This window comes from Corvus kubaryi, unplaced genomic scaffold, assembly GCF_017639235.1.
Source record: "Corvus kubaryi isolate FWS band 111438036 unplaced genomic scaffold, C.kubaryi_AGA036_p1.0 138, whole genome shotgun sequence".
Classification (NCBI taxonomy): Eukaryota; Metazoa; Chordata; class Aves; order Passeriformes; family Corvidae; genus Corvus; species Corvus kubaryi.
In genome coordinates, this window is record NW_024580672.1 from 1,188,945 (window position 1) to 1,206,482 (window position 17,538).

Genomic DNA, 17,538 nt, shown 5'->3' on the forward strand with positions numbered 1-17,538 from the left:
TATCACAGCCATGTCAGAATGAAGCTGTTATGATTTCCAGAACACAATTTGCTGCTCAGTTTCATTTCCGCTGACATGCATTCACTTGACTATTTGGTTTACAAATACTTAATTTAGCATGAAATAGATACAAGCAAATGTATTCCATTGCCTATAAATCTCATTTTACTCTTTTCACAGCATTACATCTCAACAACATATTCTTACAAAAAATTAAGGTGTGGAGCTTTCTTTTAAACAAATAACACCATTTTTTGAGGAATAATGTGGATTGTGACATGTGACATCAGAGCTTCTAAACATGACTAAATTCTGATTTTAAGAAGCCATATTTTTCAGCTCTGCATATTTGTCAGCTCAGTAATTCAGCTCTACAGTGACTGAAGTTTTAATACGTTTTATACCTCTTCTACTTTCATCGAAACATTTAAGCCAATCAAAATGTCTGTTGATTTCAGTGGTAGGGTAGGCATCAGGGTAGGTTACTCATGGAAATAGCCACAATTAGTCATTCTGCTTCAATTTGTTCTATCTGTCATTGTAGCACTATGAGTAATTTGCCAAAGTGCCTTAAGGGGCAGGGAATTAAAATTTTAAATACATGGGTATTTACTTAAAGGGGGTGTTTGAACAAGAATCAGCAGGAGCCTAGGACTGGTGAGTATGGTGCTGGCAAGGCGGATCCATTGCATTTTTCTTCACCTCCAGAGCTGGCCCTTCAGTGAGCTTCTGTAATGTTCTGAAAGTTGTAAAATAACTGTACTGTGAGTTGTCTTTTTGTTCCCATTTTTCTTTCCTGTAGCTAACACTCTTCTTCTTGTAAAGAGGTATGTTCTTGCATCACTAGTACTGGCTTGCTGCAGCTGTGTTCAATGCATAAGGATTTTCTAGTTCTGTCAAGGAAAATGTTTGAAACATTGAAAAAATGTATCAATGAATGTATCAATTCACTTGAAATAGTATCCTGAAATATGTCCCCTGTAAGTGGGATTGTCCTCTCCGTGCATAGTTGTTCTGGTGCTCTCTGAAAAGGCAACTTAATGCTTTTCACTTTTCTTGTGATATATGGTACCTTTAAGTGCCCTGTTTTGTAGTGCTAATTGATTGTTTGAAACAGCACTGAACCCATTTAGGTAATTCTAAATGTAGTTTCTTCCCTGAAGCTTGTGTTTGCTAGTGTGCCTTTGGTGCCTCTGAAAAATTGTAGAACAACTGAAATGGAGAAGAGGTTGATTTTTTAAGGCATTGTATCTGAGCAGCTACTGATGAGGTCAGACAGTTAATTTCCAAGTTAGACATGTAAGCTTTTATTAGTCACACATGCCCAAACTTATTGGTTCAATAGACATCTGAAATGTACTAATTTTCTGGTATTAATAAATGATGGAAGAAATCTCATGATTTTTGCACTAATGGACAGTTTTGGATTAAGTTCTCATGAACTCAGCCACTCAAAGCCAGGGATTGAATGTTATAGATTTCCCCCTCTCCTTTCTCCAATGGTGGTTTTTTGTTTGGCATAATCTTTTGCTATGGCAAGTACTTAGAATGTTATGTTTCATCTCAGTGATAGTAGGTTTTCCCCTCTGTTTAACAGATCTGTTATATTTTGTCCTTATGTTATATTCAGATGTGAGAACTTCCTTAAAACATAAAAATAATTCACAAATTCAGAATCATTCAACTCAAACTGCTCTACTGTTTTCAAACAGAAGCTGTTCTAGTCAGTGCCAAATGGCACGTTTCCCTATGCTGTCATGTTGTAATTCTGTGCAAATGTCACAGGAAAAAGACAGAGGTGAAATTTTACCACTGACCACTGGAGGCAATGGCTGCTCTTATTCGGATGGTTTATATTGAGCATGCTGAATTAAACTGTGATAGTGTGTATTTTTTCCAATCACTTAAAAAACCTGTAAATTCTTGTTTAGTGAAGGTCTTACTGAGAACTTTCCCCTATGCCTTCCTTGTGACTTTTCATCTCAGCTGCTTGTGGGAAAGGCTTAATATTTTTGTGTAGGTTTTATACACACATTTGAATGCAAGTTTTATACAAACTATAGTTAAACTGTGCAAAAGGCTGTTTCCAGTACTAAAACTTGTCTGCACCAACAGACAGTTCAGGGATTTTTCTCTCTTCAGAGATACTGAGCAAGGAAGGTCTTACTGGTGTTGAAAGCACTTGGGTGTTCTGGTAATTGAGATTCACTGACAGAGTCATTAAATTCTAGTGCTTGTCTGCTATTGTACAGCAAAAATGGCTCTCTTAATGTCATTGTTAATAGTCTGACTAGTCTTAATTAGATGCATATCTCAAAAACGATTCTATTAGTATAGCAAAATGCAATTATCATCTGTGTTTTAAATATTCAATTTTATTCTTTGCAAACTGTAGAGGTAGAATCAGTTTATGACATGGTGTCTTTCTATCCCTAAGCACTTGAACCCTTTCTTCATTTTGCTTTTGAGATGTCAGCTGTCTCTGAGTTTTTTGCGATCAAAACATCAGTAGTTTCCAGCTAGGAGTGCCTGTGTGTAGGAGGACTTCTTTGTAGCCATTGACTGAATGCTGCTAGAGAGCTGAGCCATCTGAAAATTTAGTGGCATGAAATTGGATCATTTCAATGACCCATTCTTTTAATGGGAAGCCTAATTTAAATAATTTTAGAAGGGCAGATTCTGTTTTGGAACACAACTACATTTGCCTTATCTTTTTTATTACAATGCAGTTGAATTCCACACTTAAGATGTACTATCATTCTGCTTTATAGAATATTGTAGTTTTATCTTCAAACATTCCGTAGCATATTGGTATCTTAATGGCATATAACTTATGTTCCTTTAAAACTTATGGAAAAGCTGTAAGGTGCTTATGTAGCTGGGTTGTCTAAATTATTTCAGTCCTGTGAAATTGAGGCAGTTGTTTAAAAATATTTGTAATATATTCTTACCCTTTTCCATATTTAACAACTTTTTTTTTTAAAAACACCAAGTCTGTCTGGTTAATAACCCTTTCTCGTTTAGGTTCCTCAAAGCTATGAGCGCTTCCAGAATCTTGCTTACTTTTGACAAAGCACTGTGCTCATGTGATGGTGTGATATTTTTAATACCACATTTAATATTCTTTGCTATACTTACTTGTATGTAATGTGATCTGCTCCCATTTTTCAGAACATTAGTGGTAAACTCTTTAGGCTTTTAAGGTGTCATGACATGTAACCAATTGGAAAGATGAACTATTTCCTTCTGAACCTAACCTGCTGCAAACAACGGATCTTGTTTTAGGAACTAAACTCTGCTCTAGTGGAAAGAGATCGAGCGATTTGTGAGAGGAATGAGTTACTGGAAAAATACTGTCATGAAGTGAAGGACAAAGCTGAGGCCCAGAAGGAGCTCGATCAAGCTTGCAAGGATATAGAGACAGTGAAAGAAGAAAGAGATGTTGCCAGGAAAGAGAGAACTGAAGCTATCATCCAGAGAGACCATCTCCTAAGGGAATATTATCAAGCCCGTCAGGTATTGCAAGTCTTCACTGATGCCTTTTTTTCTTTTTTAGCTTAGTTAGGTCAGTAACTTGCAAGAGATTAAAGGTCTGGGCACATTGGGAGTCTTCCCTCTTTTCCTCAAGTCACTCTAAAATACACACACGTGCACGTATGTTCTTCCAGACACACCGACAGAAATCCTTGTTTGGAAGACATACAGTTGTGCTTCATATTAAGTTTCTGTTTGTAAATATAAATAGAAAAAGTTTACATTTTAACCAAATTGTAAGTCAGTAAGTCTAGATTCATTAGTTTCATTTATGTTCTTGAGATTAACCACATGCAGTTGTTTGCAAGCCCACAGCTTGTGGTGGGCTGTACTGTTGTAGTTGGCTTGTGTTATTGTGCTGCAAGCTTAGAGTTTTCTCTGTATTTGTCTTACTGTTGTCACCATCTTTCTTGTTAAAAATAGAGAATTTGAGGGACAAGTTAACTTAAGAATAAAGTAATTCTTATCTAAAAGAAGAAGTATTAAATAAAAACTTTTTTTCAATTCCATTGCTCTTCAATTTCATTGCTTTGATTCCAAGGGGACCTGAATCCCAAGTCTTGGGATTTGTTGTCCCAGGGTAAATAACTGGTGTTAATGCAGGAAATGTGTTGTAACTGCATACAGTAGTGTGTCTGATTTCGAAGTACACTTGTAATTTTTTTCTGTCTGCTGAGCAGAACAAGATTGAAATATAGAATGTCATCTCTGAAAAACGAAACATTCACTGATGTTATTTTGAAGTGAGGATTCTTATTTATGTAGTTGTACAAATCTGTGTTCTACTGGATGAAATGCATTACAACAGGTTTTATCTTTCCTCCCACTCCCCCCAGAGTTGCTGTTAAAATAAATGAATATTTTTCATGAAAATGTAGGAATTTACATTTCAATTTCAATTTTCAATTTCAATTTTCAATTTCAATTTTCATGAAAATGTAAGAATCAGGCAACATGCATATAGTAAAAGCTGTTCGTGCATAAGTATCTAAAAATTGTGCCTAAAATACTTCTCTGTGTTTCTTAATTCCTAGATACAGGATTCTGCTACCCTAGACATAGAAAGAGCAAACAAAGAAATCGAAATGCTTCGGAAACAATATGAGGCAATGTCACAAGAACTAAAAGAAGCTGTCCAGGAAGCAGAAGTAGCCAAGTGTAGGAGGGATTGGGCCTTTCAAGAGCGGGATAAGATTGTTGCAGAACGGGAAAGTATACGGTAAAGAACTGCTGGGTGATACATGAGTGATCTCTGTAACACCTGGTGTGCAGTTGATGCAGTTCTAGGATTTGCTAGCGCTTCCTGTGCATTAGCTGTCACATGGTGATTTTTTTTAAATATTGAGGGCACCTTACAGGATCTTTGTCATTTTCTGTGCTTTCATAACCTAAATGTCTCTAGTAAATACCCTTGAGTCTAACAGTGCTGCTGCAGAGGAGCAGCCAATCGTGCATTCTTTTAGGCGTGCTATACTAATCCTGCTGTAGCTCTAGTCCTGCAGATAATTCTTTACCTGTGGGGACATGCTCAAAAAGTATCCAACATATTTGCTACTAAATATATCTAAGGAACTAAGGGAAAATACTTAAATAAGGGTTTTTTCTGCTAGTTTAAAGAAGATAAGTAGAAACAAGGTTCTGAAAGGGATGAAGAATTAAGTCCCAGCATATGTAATTTTTTTCTTCCTTATCCTTTTTTATTTTGCAGATAGATACGTTTTGAAACTGCTCTTTGAAATTTTACATTAACTGTACAATGTGGTAAAACCAGTTTACTTTAATAGGATTATAAGTAACTAGATTGAAACTTTTTTCTTTTGAAGAACTTTGTGTGATAACTTAAGGAGGGAGAGAGACCGGGCTGTGAGTGACTTGGCTGAAGCTCTTCGCAATCTGGATGACATGAGAAAGCAGAAGAATGATGCCATTCGTGAACTGAAGGAACTGAAGTATGTTAGAGAAATGATCAAACTGCATGAAAGTTTGTGATAAAAACTTTGTTTTGTTAGCTGTGTTCTTAAGTGAACCATATGTTGTTACAGCTGTAGGCAGCAGGCATTCATGTTATCGTGCGTGGAAGCCTTGCCTTTATTTATAGTTATCATGGAAATTATTATGCTGAACAGTATTAATTTTATCTTATTAATGAGACTCATAGTATAAGCTTTGTGCTGTGGAGATACACTTAATGCTGGGATCCTTTCACTGAAGTCATATTAACTGCAGTTTAGTTCCTCTCAACTGTTTACTTACTGGTTTACGGGAGAGGTTTTGCCATTGGTGTTTATCATGCCTTGCATACTGATGGAGCTCATCTGAGGGTAAATTAAATGCATTTTTGAAGATGTGAGAAACCTAATAGTGCACTTAGTCATGTAAAAATATTGCAAAAAATGTAAGACTATGTTAAGACAATATATAGAAATGGAAAGTCAATTTGATAGCAGACCAAGAATACTGGAAAGACAGAAGCTGAAGGAAATTTTTGACACAGCTTGGATTTTTGATTTAGAAAACCAAATACAAAATGTATCACAATCATAACATTATTTTTCACTTTATTTAAAAGGGGGTTGTCTCTGTGTGCAAGTAATAATTTTCTTTGCCTAGGGAAAAGATGGAAAATCAATTGGAAAAGGAGGCCAGATTTCGTCAATTGATGGCCCATAGTTCTCATGACTCAGCCATAGATACAGATTCTCTGGAATGGGAAACAGAAGTGGTAGAATTTGAAAAAGATAGAGTAAGTAAAATCATACACTGCATTTTCCTGTGTATTGGATAGCTCTGAAGCCAATTATAATCTTTTAATACTAGATAAGATTAAAAATATGATTTTGGTCTTTTCAGTTCTTTATTGTTTGGCAAAGAACCACGTAGGTGTGCATGGAGGTGCACATGGAGGCAGCAAGTGCAGTTACAGCTACATGGAACTAGTTGATAAAACCAAGCTGTTACATACAAGCTTTATAATTTTCTTCATATGCATTATAAATAAAAATAGTTCCTACATCTAATGTTGCAGGGTACCCACGTCCATCTAGTATAGGGTTCTTTAAGTTTGCAATTCACTGCAGACATGGAAGTGCTAAGGCAGCCAAAACTTAAAATGTGAAGGAAACCATGATATTAGAGGCCAATCTTTTACTCTTACAGGCAACGACACTTAAAATCTATGCATAAAATAGTTTTACACTAAGCTATTTCTCCTACTTTTGCTCAGATATGCTGGTTAGAAAATTTAAAGTATTAAAAGTATTAATGGTGAACATGTATTTTAGTGCAACATTTCTTTTCAGTTTGAAGATCTGGGATGAAAGGAGATGCTAATCTCTTGCTTGTCTGTAGAAGAAATTAAATCCCTTTTGTATTTTGGCATATTAAGTAAAGTTCTTATGTTTAGCAATCCAGATAACCTCTACTTCCTCTCATTAACTTAGCAGTATTTTTCTCCCTATAATTTCACTTTTTTTCATTGTAGTCCAGAATTTTTATTTTGCTGCTATGTAATTCTTGTATGTTCTTCTATTTGAAATGTTTGGCTGGTACATCACATTTGTTAGTGTTAATGCCAGAGGACACCTATAACTAATGGAATTGGGAGCTTATATATTTACGTACAAAAAATAAAAACTTGCCTGATGCAGGAGCCCTGTAAATGTAAGTACATAGTGCAAACATGCCATAATGCCTCTTGCTAACAGACACTGTTTGCCAGTGCAGTTGAATCACTTGTTATTAATATTTGCTAGGATGATATGGACTTGAAAGCACTTGGTTTTGATGTGGCAGAAGGTGTGAACGAGCCGTACCTCCCTGGAGACTGTGGGATCTTCGTTACCAAAGTAGACAAAGGAAGTATTGCAGATGGTCGGTTAAGGTAAGGTTTGACTTTGGAAGATACCTGTCTTTTGTTGGTCATAATAGACTAAATATGAGCATATTGGAAATTGTCTTCATTGTTTTCATTTTTTGAAGTTCTTTTTTCTTTATCATTTGTCATGTGTATATTATTAATGTTGGTTGGGAAATCACACTGAGAAGACCAATGCCTAAAAGCATTACAGAAATTAAACACTGGTTGACTCAGCACTTAAAACTCAACAGGATTTGAAATGTTCTCTTGTTGTACTGTGCCCCATTTACTCCATTATTATCTCCTCAAATCTGTTTTTAAAAAGATCTATTTATTTAAATTTTGGGAAAGATGTGAGGGTAAGTTTTTGAGGGAGGGCAAGAGAAAGGGAGAGCAGAGCAAGGATCATTTGGAGCCATCTATTCTTAGTGTTGATAGCAGCTTTTTAGTGACTCTTCTCTGTACAAAGAGTTGCTTTTAAATAAGAAGTAGTCAGTAGTGATTTAAGGATATACTTTTCCTAGTGAAGTGCAGGCTAGCAGTCCTGGTTTTCATTTAGCTGCTATTTAATGCTTTTTCAGGAATGGATAACTCCAGGTAATGGAGGATGAGTTTATTGAGATCAGCTCTGTTGCATGTCTCCTCATGGAACGTTATTCATGTGCAGTGTCCAGCAAAGTGTGCTTATAACTGACCTGCCTAATTCTGTATATCTACCAGAGTGAATGATTGGCTGCTGAAGATAAATGATGTGGATCTTACCAATAAGGACAAAAAGCAAGTTATAAAAGCTGTTCTAAATGGAGGAGGTGTTATTAATATGGTGGTTCGAAGAAGGAAGTCTTTAGGTGGGCGAGTGATAACACCTCTTCACATCAATGTTTCTGGACATAAAGGTAATGACTGTAAAGGATGGATATAAATGGCACATGTTTGTTCAGCCAGATAAGGCTTGCCATAAAGGTACATGTTCTCTGAGCCTTTGCTTAAATCACACTTACACTGTTATGACCTCCTAGATAGGGGTTTTCTTTTTTTTTTTTTTTTTTTAAAACCGAGAATGCTGTTATTAATAATAGCTTCATTCTGTAAGTACAGGTTTTCTTTTTGTCCTTGGGTGGGTTTGAGTTGATTTTTTTTTTTTTTAAATACTTCTCTAGTTAGCTGCCGGTTTGGAATGTTCCTGGGAGTGTAAACAAGTCTGTTAAACCCAGTTACCCCATCTTTGTGTGATTATATTAATTTTTTGGGATACTCAAAATCCTTGTTTTCCCTGTCTTGTTATTTCTTTGAAAAGGTTTTCAGAAATTGAAATTCATTTGGATTGGTAGTCATACTTCTTTCTTGTGCAGGCAGGTCAGACATGCCATTTGAACAATGTATTTGAATTGCAGAATCAAATTCTTTTTTGTGTATTTCAGATAGTGGGGTCAGTCTAGAAAATGGAGTATTTGTTGCTGCTGTTGTGCCTGGAAGCCCAGCTGCCAAAGAGGGTTCCCTTACTGTGGGAGACAGAATAATTGCTGTAAGTCTTAAGAATGCGTTTGCCTTTTTAAATTTTTATTTATTTTGAAGTGTTATCGTTGATGCTACTCTTTAAGATGCCAAACATTCCAATTAGTTTTTTACTTTTGCAATACTAAGTGCTTTTTGTAAATTTAGAATAGATACTCTATATTAATTTTTTTGTATGCTGAGTGATGAATAGAATGTGCAGCTTATTTCCTGAGTTCATTTGTCAGAAGCATTAACTTATTCTTCACACTTGGCTTATATATACGTATATAATGCTATCTGTGATTCTTTTATTGACTAGGAAAGGTCAGTTCCAAAAAGGCATCACTTTATCGGATGAGACGTTTCTTGTCTTGTAAATGTTGGTACCACAGCTGTCCTCTGTTCTGGGGAGGAAGTGTGTCCCTGGGTGCATTTGCAGCCTTAGGGGATGGGTGTGGTTTGTGCACTGTGAAAGGGGAGGTGGTTGCTGTCGGTACAGCTGCACAGAGGGCAGGGGTTTTTACACTGTGTCCCTGCAGGAATAGCAGATTGTACTTAGGAGTTTTCTATTCTCCACTCGTGAGGAATGCACAAACATCAACCAGACTTCAGTCATGTATACGTTGTAGAGTAGTGTTTTCCCTGTCTCAGAGATACTCTACCTTAAATCCTCCCCACCTATTACCTTTGATTTACAGACGTCTGTTGTGGTTTCTTTTGTGTATAGATCAATGGCATTGCACTAGATAATAAATCGCTTACTGAATGTGAAGCTCTGCTACGAAACTGTAGGGATTCCCTTACTCTGTCACTCATGAAGGTGAGTAGCAGAAGCTAAATTTGCAGAATTCTCTTGAACTTATACAGAATTATTCTAGTTGTTCAGGGAAGAGTGTATAAAAAAAAGAGAGTATATCAAAATGGGAAAAAGACAACCATCTGGATACATTTCACTGATGGTACACTCCCTCAACAGTTATTTCCAAGGTAAGGCTCCTGTGCCATCTAGTAGGAAATGGGACTAACTTACTGTCTTCTTTCCCATTTGTTTGCTGGTCACATGAAATGAGTGCCACAATTGCTTGCTGCTTCTTGTGTTTTGCTTCAGAGCTGCAGCACTTTTGTACGTGAAAGATAAACTGCCCGCTGTCTAAAGAAAGGTAGCTTTTAGTCAGGAGGGTGTTGTGCAGAAAACTGAACTTTTGCTATCATGAAGATTAAGTACAAAGCTTTGTTTTTCAGGCTTATTTCTATAAAGTACTATTCTGATTTGCTCTCGAGTTTAGAATCCCATTATTCTGGGCCTGTCACGTGGATTTTGAGAGTCGTAATTTCAGATCTAGATACCTTGAGGTTTTAAGAAAGTAAGATGATGAAATGTTTGAGGGGAAGTAGGCAATGAAAGTTATCTTATTGGCATCACTTATCAGAGGCAGAAGTAGAATGCAGGTCCCTTCACTTTCAGTTGAGTACTTTTGCCATCATGTGGAGTTGCCCTTGGGGAATTATTCTGAAAATGTTACAAAAATTTTTTTAGCTTCATTTTATCTGATGTTCTGTGCTTTGAATTGTATGATATTTCTAAGTGTATATTGAGGTATACATAAATCAAGGAGGCTAGGATATGATTCATACTAAACAGAAATCAGCCACAATAAGGTGATCACATGTGGTTTTCGTTTTAGGTTTTTCCTCAGAGTTCATCTTGGAGTGGTCAAAATATATTTGAAAATTTGAAGGATTCAGAAAAAATATCAAACTGTAGAGTTCATGCATCAGAGATACAAGCACAAAATAAAAGAAATCTGAAACTCAACAGCTCAACCCAGACCGACATTTTCAATCCAGACATCATGGATGGCAAGAAGGACCAGAGTGATCAGGGCAGCGCTTCATTTTGCGATCACAAACCTTTCCCTAGTAACACATTACGAGTAGACTCTCGTCGGAACACAGTGCACAGTTGCCATAGTAATTCAGAACACAGTCTCAGCTCCTTCAGCCCAGAGACATATGGGGACCAAGGCTATGGAGCTGTTGACTTGGACAACAGGAGGCTGCCCTATGAACCTACAGGAACTGACTGTATGATGGTTGAGACAGCATTTGACAAAGGACATGGAACTAAGCACAGTGGTGGTACCTGGCCAAAAGTCATGGTTAATATCTCAGCAACAGAAACAGAAAAGTTCTCTGTGTACAAAAAGCCAAAACAAAGGAAATCTATTTTTGACCCTGATACTTTCAAAAGGCCACCAACTCCTCCCAAACTGGAGTACCTTTCCCCTAATCAGGTGACAGGCCATTCACCTCAGCCATCAAAAGCTGAAGTGGCTTCAACTCCTCCAACTCCTCCTAAGAGAAGTGACTCTATCAAATTTAAACATAAACAGCAGGCAAGCTCTGCATCAGAGTCTACAGTAACAACAGGATCACCACCCACCAGCCCAGCCACTGCCCAAGCTCCAGTTTCCTTGGCACTTAAACAGGACTCTGCTACTTTCAAAGGGCTCAGCAGGAATGCTGGGCATTATTATCGGGAGGAGGGAATTGACTGCACTCATCTATCTTCAAGGAAATCTTGTGAAGATGACATTGGCTTTCAAAGAGTTGAAGAGCCAGAGATTAAAAGACCAAGGCCAAAATCGGCTCCTGCTCTGAGGCATAAAATGACCCCTGTGCCCATTCCTAATCCTGCACTTCAGGTAGAAGATTGGTATATTGAAACACAAAGCTAGAAACTTTGAAGTGTATTAGCAGTGTGGTTTTGGGTGCCCAGTTACATACCGAAGCAGGAGAAGCATAGCCTGTCCTCAGAATCCAGGTCCTCTGAACTCAGGCTCAGTTGGCACTTGGCAGTATCATGAAGTACAAAACCAATTTGTGGAGTTTCAGTATTTAACAGGCAGTGGTGACCACCAAACAGAAAAATAGAGTTCTGCTTAGCTGCCATATCTTGGGTTTTAGTGCTGCTTGTTGGAACATCTGGGCTCTTGTATGTTTTTGACAACCTGAAAAGACATAAATAAAAATGCAAAGTATCAGCTTTAGAAAAACTGAAAATAGGGTCTCTGAAGTTTTGCGTAAGTCAGATTGGTTGTCCAGATCACTGTACAATTTAATGGAAGAAGGTGTACCATCCATAATATTGGGTTTTTTGTAAGTCTTTGTATGTGCCTAAATAGTTTTGTGCATCTTATCTGAAATTCATTGGGTGTTAGGCCCATTACACTGTAAAGGTGAACTGCTTATTAGAATATGATGAAAATTCAAAATGAGCATATAGTTTGTTAGAATAAACAACCCTGCTGAGAAGATGGTGGGTCATATCTTGACACAGAGTAGATGGAAGAAAAAATTTTTGTGCTCTGGGAAGGACATATTTAGATGAGTGCATTATATAAAGTGACATAATCAATAATGTCATTTCAGGTTCACTGCCTCAGATTTGCTCAGCTGACCCGTAGAGATTTTTTTTTCTTTCCCAACTGAAGTTTACAGAAGCATTATTTTTTTTTTAATGTAATTACATCATAATGACTTAGAAGTTCATATTCTTTTCCCTTACTTGTTTATACCTGGATAATCTCACCTTGTTCACAGAATTTTAGAAGCAATACAGATGGCAGAGCTGAATGGGAAGTAGTGCAGGGTTAGAGCCATATCCTGCAACAGTACTGGTATAAGAGAACAGTTGGAAGGTTTTTATGCCTTTTTTTTTTTAGTCTGCTTCCATTGTGTTTTGTCTGCTTCCATTCCTTATGCCTTCCCAAACATTTTTAAGAAAAGTAGTTATGGGGAGCTTTAGGCCTCTGTGTAAGCACTGCTCAGCAAAAACAAAAACATGCCTGTATTACCAGCACTGCATCCAGCACATTCAAAAAAAACCCATAGTCCATACAAGCTACTGTTAAAAAAAGGAATTCTGTCCGAGCCAAAACCAGCGCAACAAATGACAGAAAAGCATAAGGGTTTAATTTTGTAGCTGTAATCAGCAGATTTGGTCTGAAGAGTAGTATGGCTAAGAGAAAGGTCACCTGTTCTCATCAAGAACTGCACTGCAAGAAGTGAAGGAGGGCATATGCTAATGTCTGTTTTTAGCACATATGTAACAACAAAACATCAAGATATTGAGCACATTTGAATAGGGGGTGTTTGCTTTATGTAGAATATCAAGTTGATCCATTAGCACTGATAGTCCCATTCTTCGTTGTAGTGCATTGTCATGAGCATACACACTGCCCTGGTTATAATTATAGTATTATTTGTATAGTGAGAAATGAGTGAGGGAAGAGTTGCCAGTTGTGGCAAGGACAAATGTAGCTGAGGACTTGCGCCCAGGAGCTTTGTTAGCTGGAACAGAGTGGGTGGTTTTGGCACTCACTGTTGAGGATACCAAAAGGGTATGTGGGGACATACTGCAGTTGCTTCGATGTACTGCCCGAGCTGTGTTACAGGTGTCAAGTAGGCGTTGGTTCAAGGTAGAGAGGAAAATTATATAATAGAATTACAGTGACTTTTTTTCTGTTTTGTTTCTTTAAGGTTACTTTATGTATTAGTTAATTTTTGTTTCTAGGATTCAATTAAAACTAGGTTCTATGATTCTTTTTTATTTTTCTTCTCTTTCCCCTGTCCGCCTGAAAATAGGCAGAGCTTTGTAACTCTAAAGATGTTGGCTGGAGAGCACAAGTGATACTGTGCCTCAAAATGTGGACATCGTTCACTCTGAAATTTTTTTTCTGATGGAATTGCCCTTGTCCATTGCAACTACATCAGGCTGTTGTGACAGTAGTGCCCGGTCTGCACACATTCACTCCTGAAGTAGTATTTGTAATATCAAAATACAGTGTAGTTTAATTTGTAGCCATATTGGGTGTTGTCAGTTTACTTAGATGTGTATATACACAGTTAATTTTGTGTACTTTGATAAGCTGATAAAGTTAAGTGTGCTTTAATTCCTGAGTAGTAGGTGGAACAATTACTAGTGTAGACATGAAAATGATCAAGTACTGGTTCTAAGAAGGCACCTCTGCCTTTTAGAGACTTTGAGCTCTGAGTAACTCTTCATTTAATTAAAATACTGCTATCATAAAAACTGTGAGAACATTTTCAATAATTATTTTTCACTTTTTACATGCATCAGTCTCATATTTTGTGTTGTACATTTCAGATGTATGAACACCATGTGCTGAGCCCTACACTTTGCAGCTCTCCTGGATCACTGTCAATATCTGAGCTGTTCTCATGTGTTCTTAACTCACCAGTGTCTACTTGTTATATACAGAACAGAAGTTGTGAGGTTCTAAAATCTGAATTGCTTGTTGAAGAGAGGTTACTCCACGTGTATCTGGAAATGCAGGCTTGGAGGAAAATGCTTTCTGGCTTTTTAGCGAGATCTTCTGTAGCAAGTACTTGCAGCAATAGTGGCTGAAATATCCTGTGGAGGTGTTATTTTAACGGCGAAATGTAACTAAATCCTGGATGGTTCATTGAAGCAAAAAATATCAGTTAAATTGCAAAAATTGGCCTAAGAAGATTGCAAAAGAAAAAAAATAATAACAAAGTAGGATGGGGGAAAAATGGCTAGAAGGACATCATTGAAAGACAAAGGTGTAAGAAGCACTGTGGTGCTTCCACATTCTGGAATGGATACTTGAAAGTTTGACATTGCTTATTGTTCCACAGTTTGGCTATTTTACTCTTTTAAATCTCCAACTTCCTGTAATCAAATTTCTGTGTTCTTGTAGGTGCAGAAATATGCTCCAGCTAGTGAGGAGCATCTGTCTCCAGAGCTACAGGAATGGGCAACATATTCCCCAAAACGTTCTGCTAGGCACAGTGATGGCTTTGTGCCTGCTGCCTTGTACCCTGGCAGCATGTCAGGAGGTGAGTGACAGAACCTAACTGCTTTCTAGGAATGCCCCAAGGCGTTTGTTCACATTGGACAGTATTGGGGATTAGTCAGTACTTCTGCACTTAGTTAAGTACAGAAGAAATACGACTCAGAAAACATATTTCCATGGTCTATTGTGGTCTGAACATGGTGTGCTCAGCTTTTGGACTGTAAAGAAGTGAAACCTGCTTAAGAATCGCTAACGAAGCTGGGCAACTTCTGCCTGAAGGATTTGTTTTCATCAGTTTCTGTGCAGAGAATTTCTCAATACATTAGTGCAGAACAAGGTGTAGCCTGTCCATTAGGGGGACAAGTAAGATTTCCAGTATTTTTGAAAGTAAATGGAGTATCCCAGACTTTACCTACTTTATTTCTGAAATACTTACAAGGAAGAAGATCTGTTATTCAGGAAGTGAAACACATTAAGTTCTACCTGTTGTAAATATTTGGGATATCGGATACTGAGTGCCCAAACTGACTGTGATCTTAATCTAAATAAAAGGTTAAAAGTGAGTGTGTTTGAGATATTAAGATACTGAAGAGGGGACTCACAAGAAGCTCAGTATATATCAATATAATCAGGTGGAACAGAAACCATCATTTTGTCTCAGTTGATTGAACAGTTGTTGGTATTGAAGTTCATGTTAGCAGGTTTTCCACTGACTAAATGGAGTTCTTAACGAGGTAATTAGGATGTTGTATGCTAGTTAATTTGAAATAGTCAAGAAGCATTTGGTAAATGTGTTGTCAGATAGTTTGCTCATTCTTTAGTGTCTAGTCTTAGATTTCAGTTTTCAGCAGTTGTATATTAATCTTAAATTTCAAATCAAGATAATATTGATTTTTATGAGTTTATCCTCTCTTCTTGTAAAGCCCCAAACTCCTGTAAGTTCTAGAAATTATGGAAGATTTTATTCTTATTGGAGAACATGAAGGTAATAATCTGTGTATCTGGAAAAATGCAGAGCTTCAAACAATGGTGTCCCAGTCAGTTTTCAGAATGTAAAGACATGCTCAAGAGTAGCTCACACCAAGAAGCTTTTCCTCTTCTTTGATTTCTTTTACTCTTCTCTCACTTTCTCTCTTTCTCAATGATAGTAGAAAAAGTAATAAAAGGTATTATTTCTAGCCTTGTAGTTAACTTTTATCTTAGCATGATACTTTTGCACAATAACTGAGTCAAGTCAAACCTACTAGACAATATTAGACAATATGAGTCTGTCTTGAAATGAGAACAAGTCTTTGCTGTTGTGTTCTATGATACCAACTCATTTAAGAGAAAATTAGACTAGTTTAGTACTGAAGGATGAGTGTACTTAAAAGAACAGCTTGAGTAGTAAGTTTCAGAAATAAATATTGAAATTCTAGAATTTAAAGTAATGTTAGAAGTGGGCCTCTTTGAGGCAACAAAAGAGAGGAACCAGAATAATTTTAGCTACAGTCAGTTCAAGTGCCAAATAGAAACATGCATGCTGGTTGGATGACTAAATGCAGAATTTTCATTCCTGAATAAAAATCTTCTGTACTTGAAAACAGAGCATCTTTTGATTTACTAGCACATACTAAAATCATATGCTGTGAATGGCTTCATTTTGGGTAATATAATCCACTTTATTACTGACTCATTACAGAATTATAGACAAGATTTTAAACATGCATGTATTATCAAAAAGGTGTCGTATGGTGCTTAATAATGTATTTGTATGCCAATATTTTTATTTATCTTATATGTAAATGTTGCAATATATAATTATAAAATATTAAGGTGTATTTTAAAATCTGTACTTTATATGGTAATAATGTTGATAAGAATATGCTTTTATCATCTGAAGCAGGGACGGTACCAAGAAGCTTAGCACCATGTCCTGCAGTGACTGCTGTTATGAGAAATCCAATCTATACTGCTTGGAGCCATAGAGTTCACACCAGCAATTGCCCATCAGTTGCCAGCCAAATATGTCATCAGCATCTGCATCCCAGGTGTTTTGAATTTTTTATCTCCCTAAAATTTTGTTTTCATTAGGATAAAATTGCTTCTGGTGGTTTGGTAGAGTGCAGAGTAAAACATACTGCTGTTGAGTGTTATTTTGATCCAGGGTTCTTAAAGCCATTACTGCATTATTAAATGCATTCTTATTGCATATAAATGATATGCCAGTTGCTTTTGTGTCTTTAAGTAACTGATGGATTAGGTTTCTCTCTGCCCCACTGACTGATACTGACAAGGAAATTAACTTTTTAATTAACTAATTTCTAATATTTTTTCTTGTCATTGCCCAAACAAGCAAAGCTTTCTCCTCTTTTATAGTACTTCAAGGCTATTTTTCTTTTGGCTTCTAATAATTCATAAAACTATGGGACAGTGTACAAGTGGGAAGAAGAGAAGCATTCATTTTATTCAGTAGCACAGGGGCTAACCAAAATTTTTTGTTGGCCAGTTTCTGTTTGCTGAGGTTCTTTGCCCAATTCTAACTGTTGCTCTATACTGCTTTTCTTTTGATGTAGCTCCCAGCATCAAGGTCGCCTGAGTTTGGACCTAAGTCATAAACACTCCAATGACTACTCTGAAAATTCACGTACAAGAGCATCTCATGGCTCAAATTCATTGCCATCTAGTGCCAGACTTGGTAACTAGCTTTTCTGATTTATTTCCTGTGGGATTTGTGTATATTGGAGAAAATTATAAATGGGAAACTCCTTGAGTACCCCTGTTATGGCATTGTCATCGTTGGCAAAGCCTAAAAGCTTCTGGTGTTCC

At 36.9% G+C, this 17,538-nt stretch overlaps 1 protein-coding gene across 6 annotated transcripts in view; it reads left to right on the top strand.

Annotated features, from left to right (window-relative positions):
• DLG5 (discs large MAGUK scaffold protein 5) overlaps positions 1–17,538 on the top strand; it is a 98,132-nt gene that overhangs the window by 61,429 nt on the left and 19,165 nt on the right. For 4 of the 6 annotated variants that reach the window (XM_042018540.1, XM_042018547.1, XM_042018542.1 and 1 more), the window contains exons 8-19: positions 3,286–3,516; positions 4,569–4,753; positions 5,358–5,483; positions 6,145–6,277; positions 7,287–7,414; positions 8,111–8,286; positions 8,812–8,915; positions 9,615–9,707; positions 10,573–11,592; positions 14,635–14,773; positions 16,613–16,760; positions 17,286–17,407. In XM_042018540.1, coding sequence (XP_041874474.1) covers positions 3,286–3,516; positions 4,569–4,753; positions 5,358–5,483; positions 6,145–6,277; positions 7,287–7,414; positions 8,111–8,286; positions 8,812–8,915; positions 9,615–9,707; positions 10,573–11,592; positions 14,635–14,773; positions 16,613–16,760; positions 17,286–17,407 — 2,605 coding nt within the window. The remainder of the gene's footprint in view (positions 1–3,285; positions 3,517–4,568; positions 4,754–5,357; positions 5,484–6,144; positions 6,278–7,286; positions 7,415–8,110; positions 8,287–8,811; positions 8,916–9,614; positions 9,708–10,572; positions 11,593–14,634; positions 14,774–16,612; positions 16,761–17,285; positions 17,408–17,538) is intronic. The other 2 variants (XM_042018541.1, XM_042018545.1) reach the window with 1 other exon arrangement.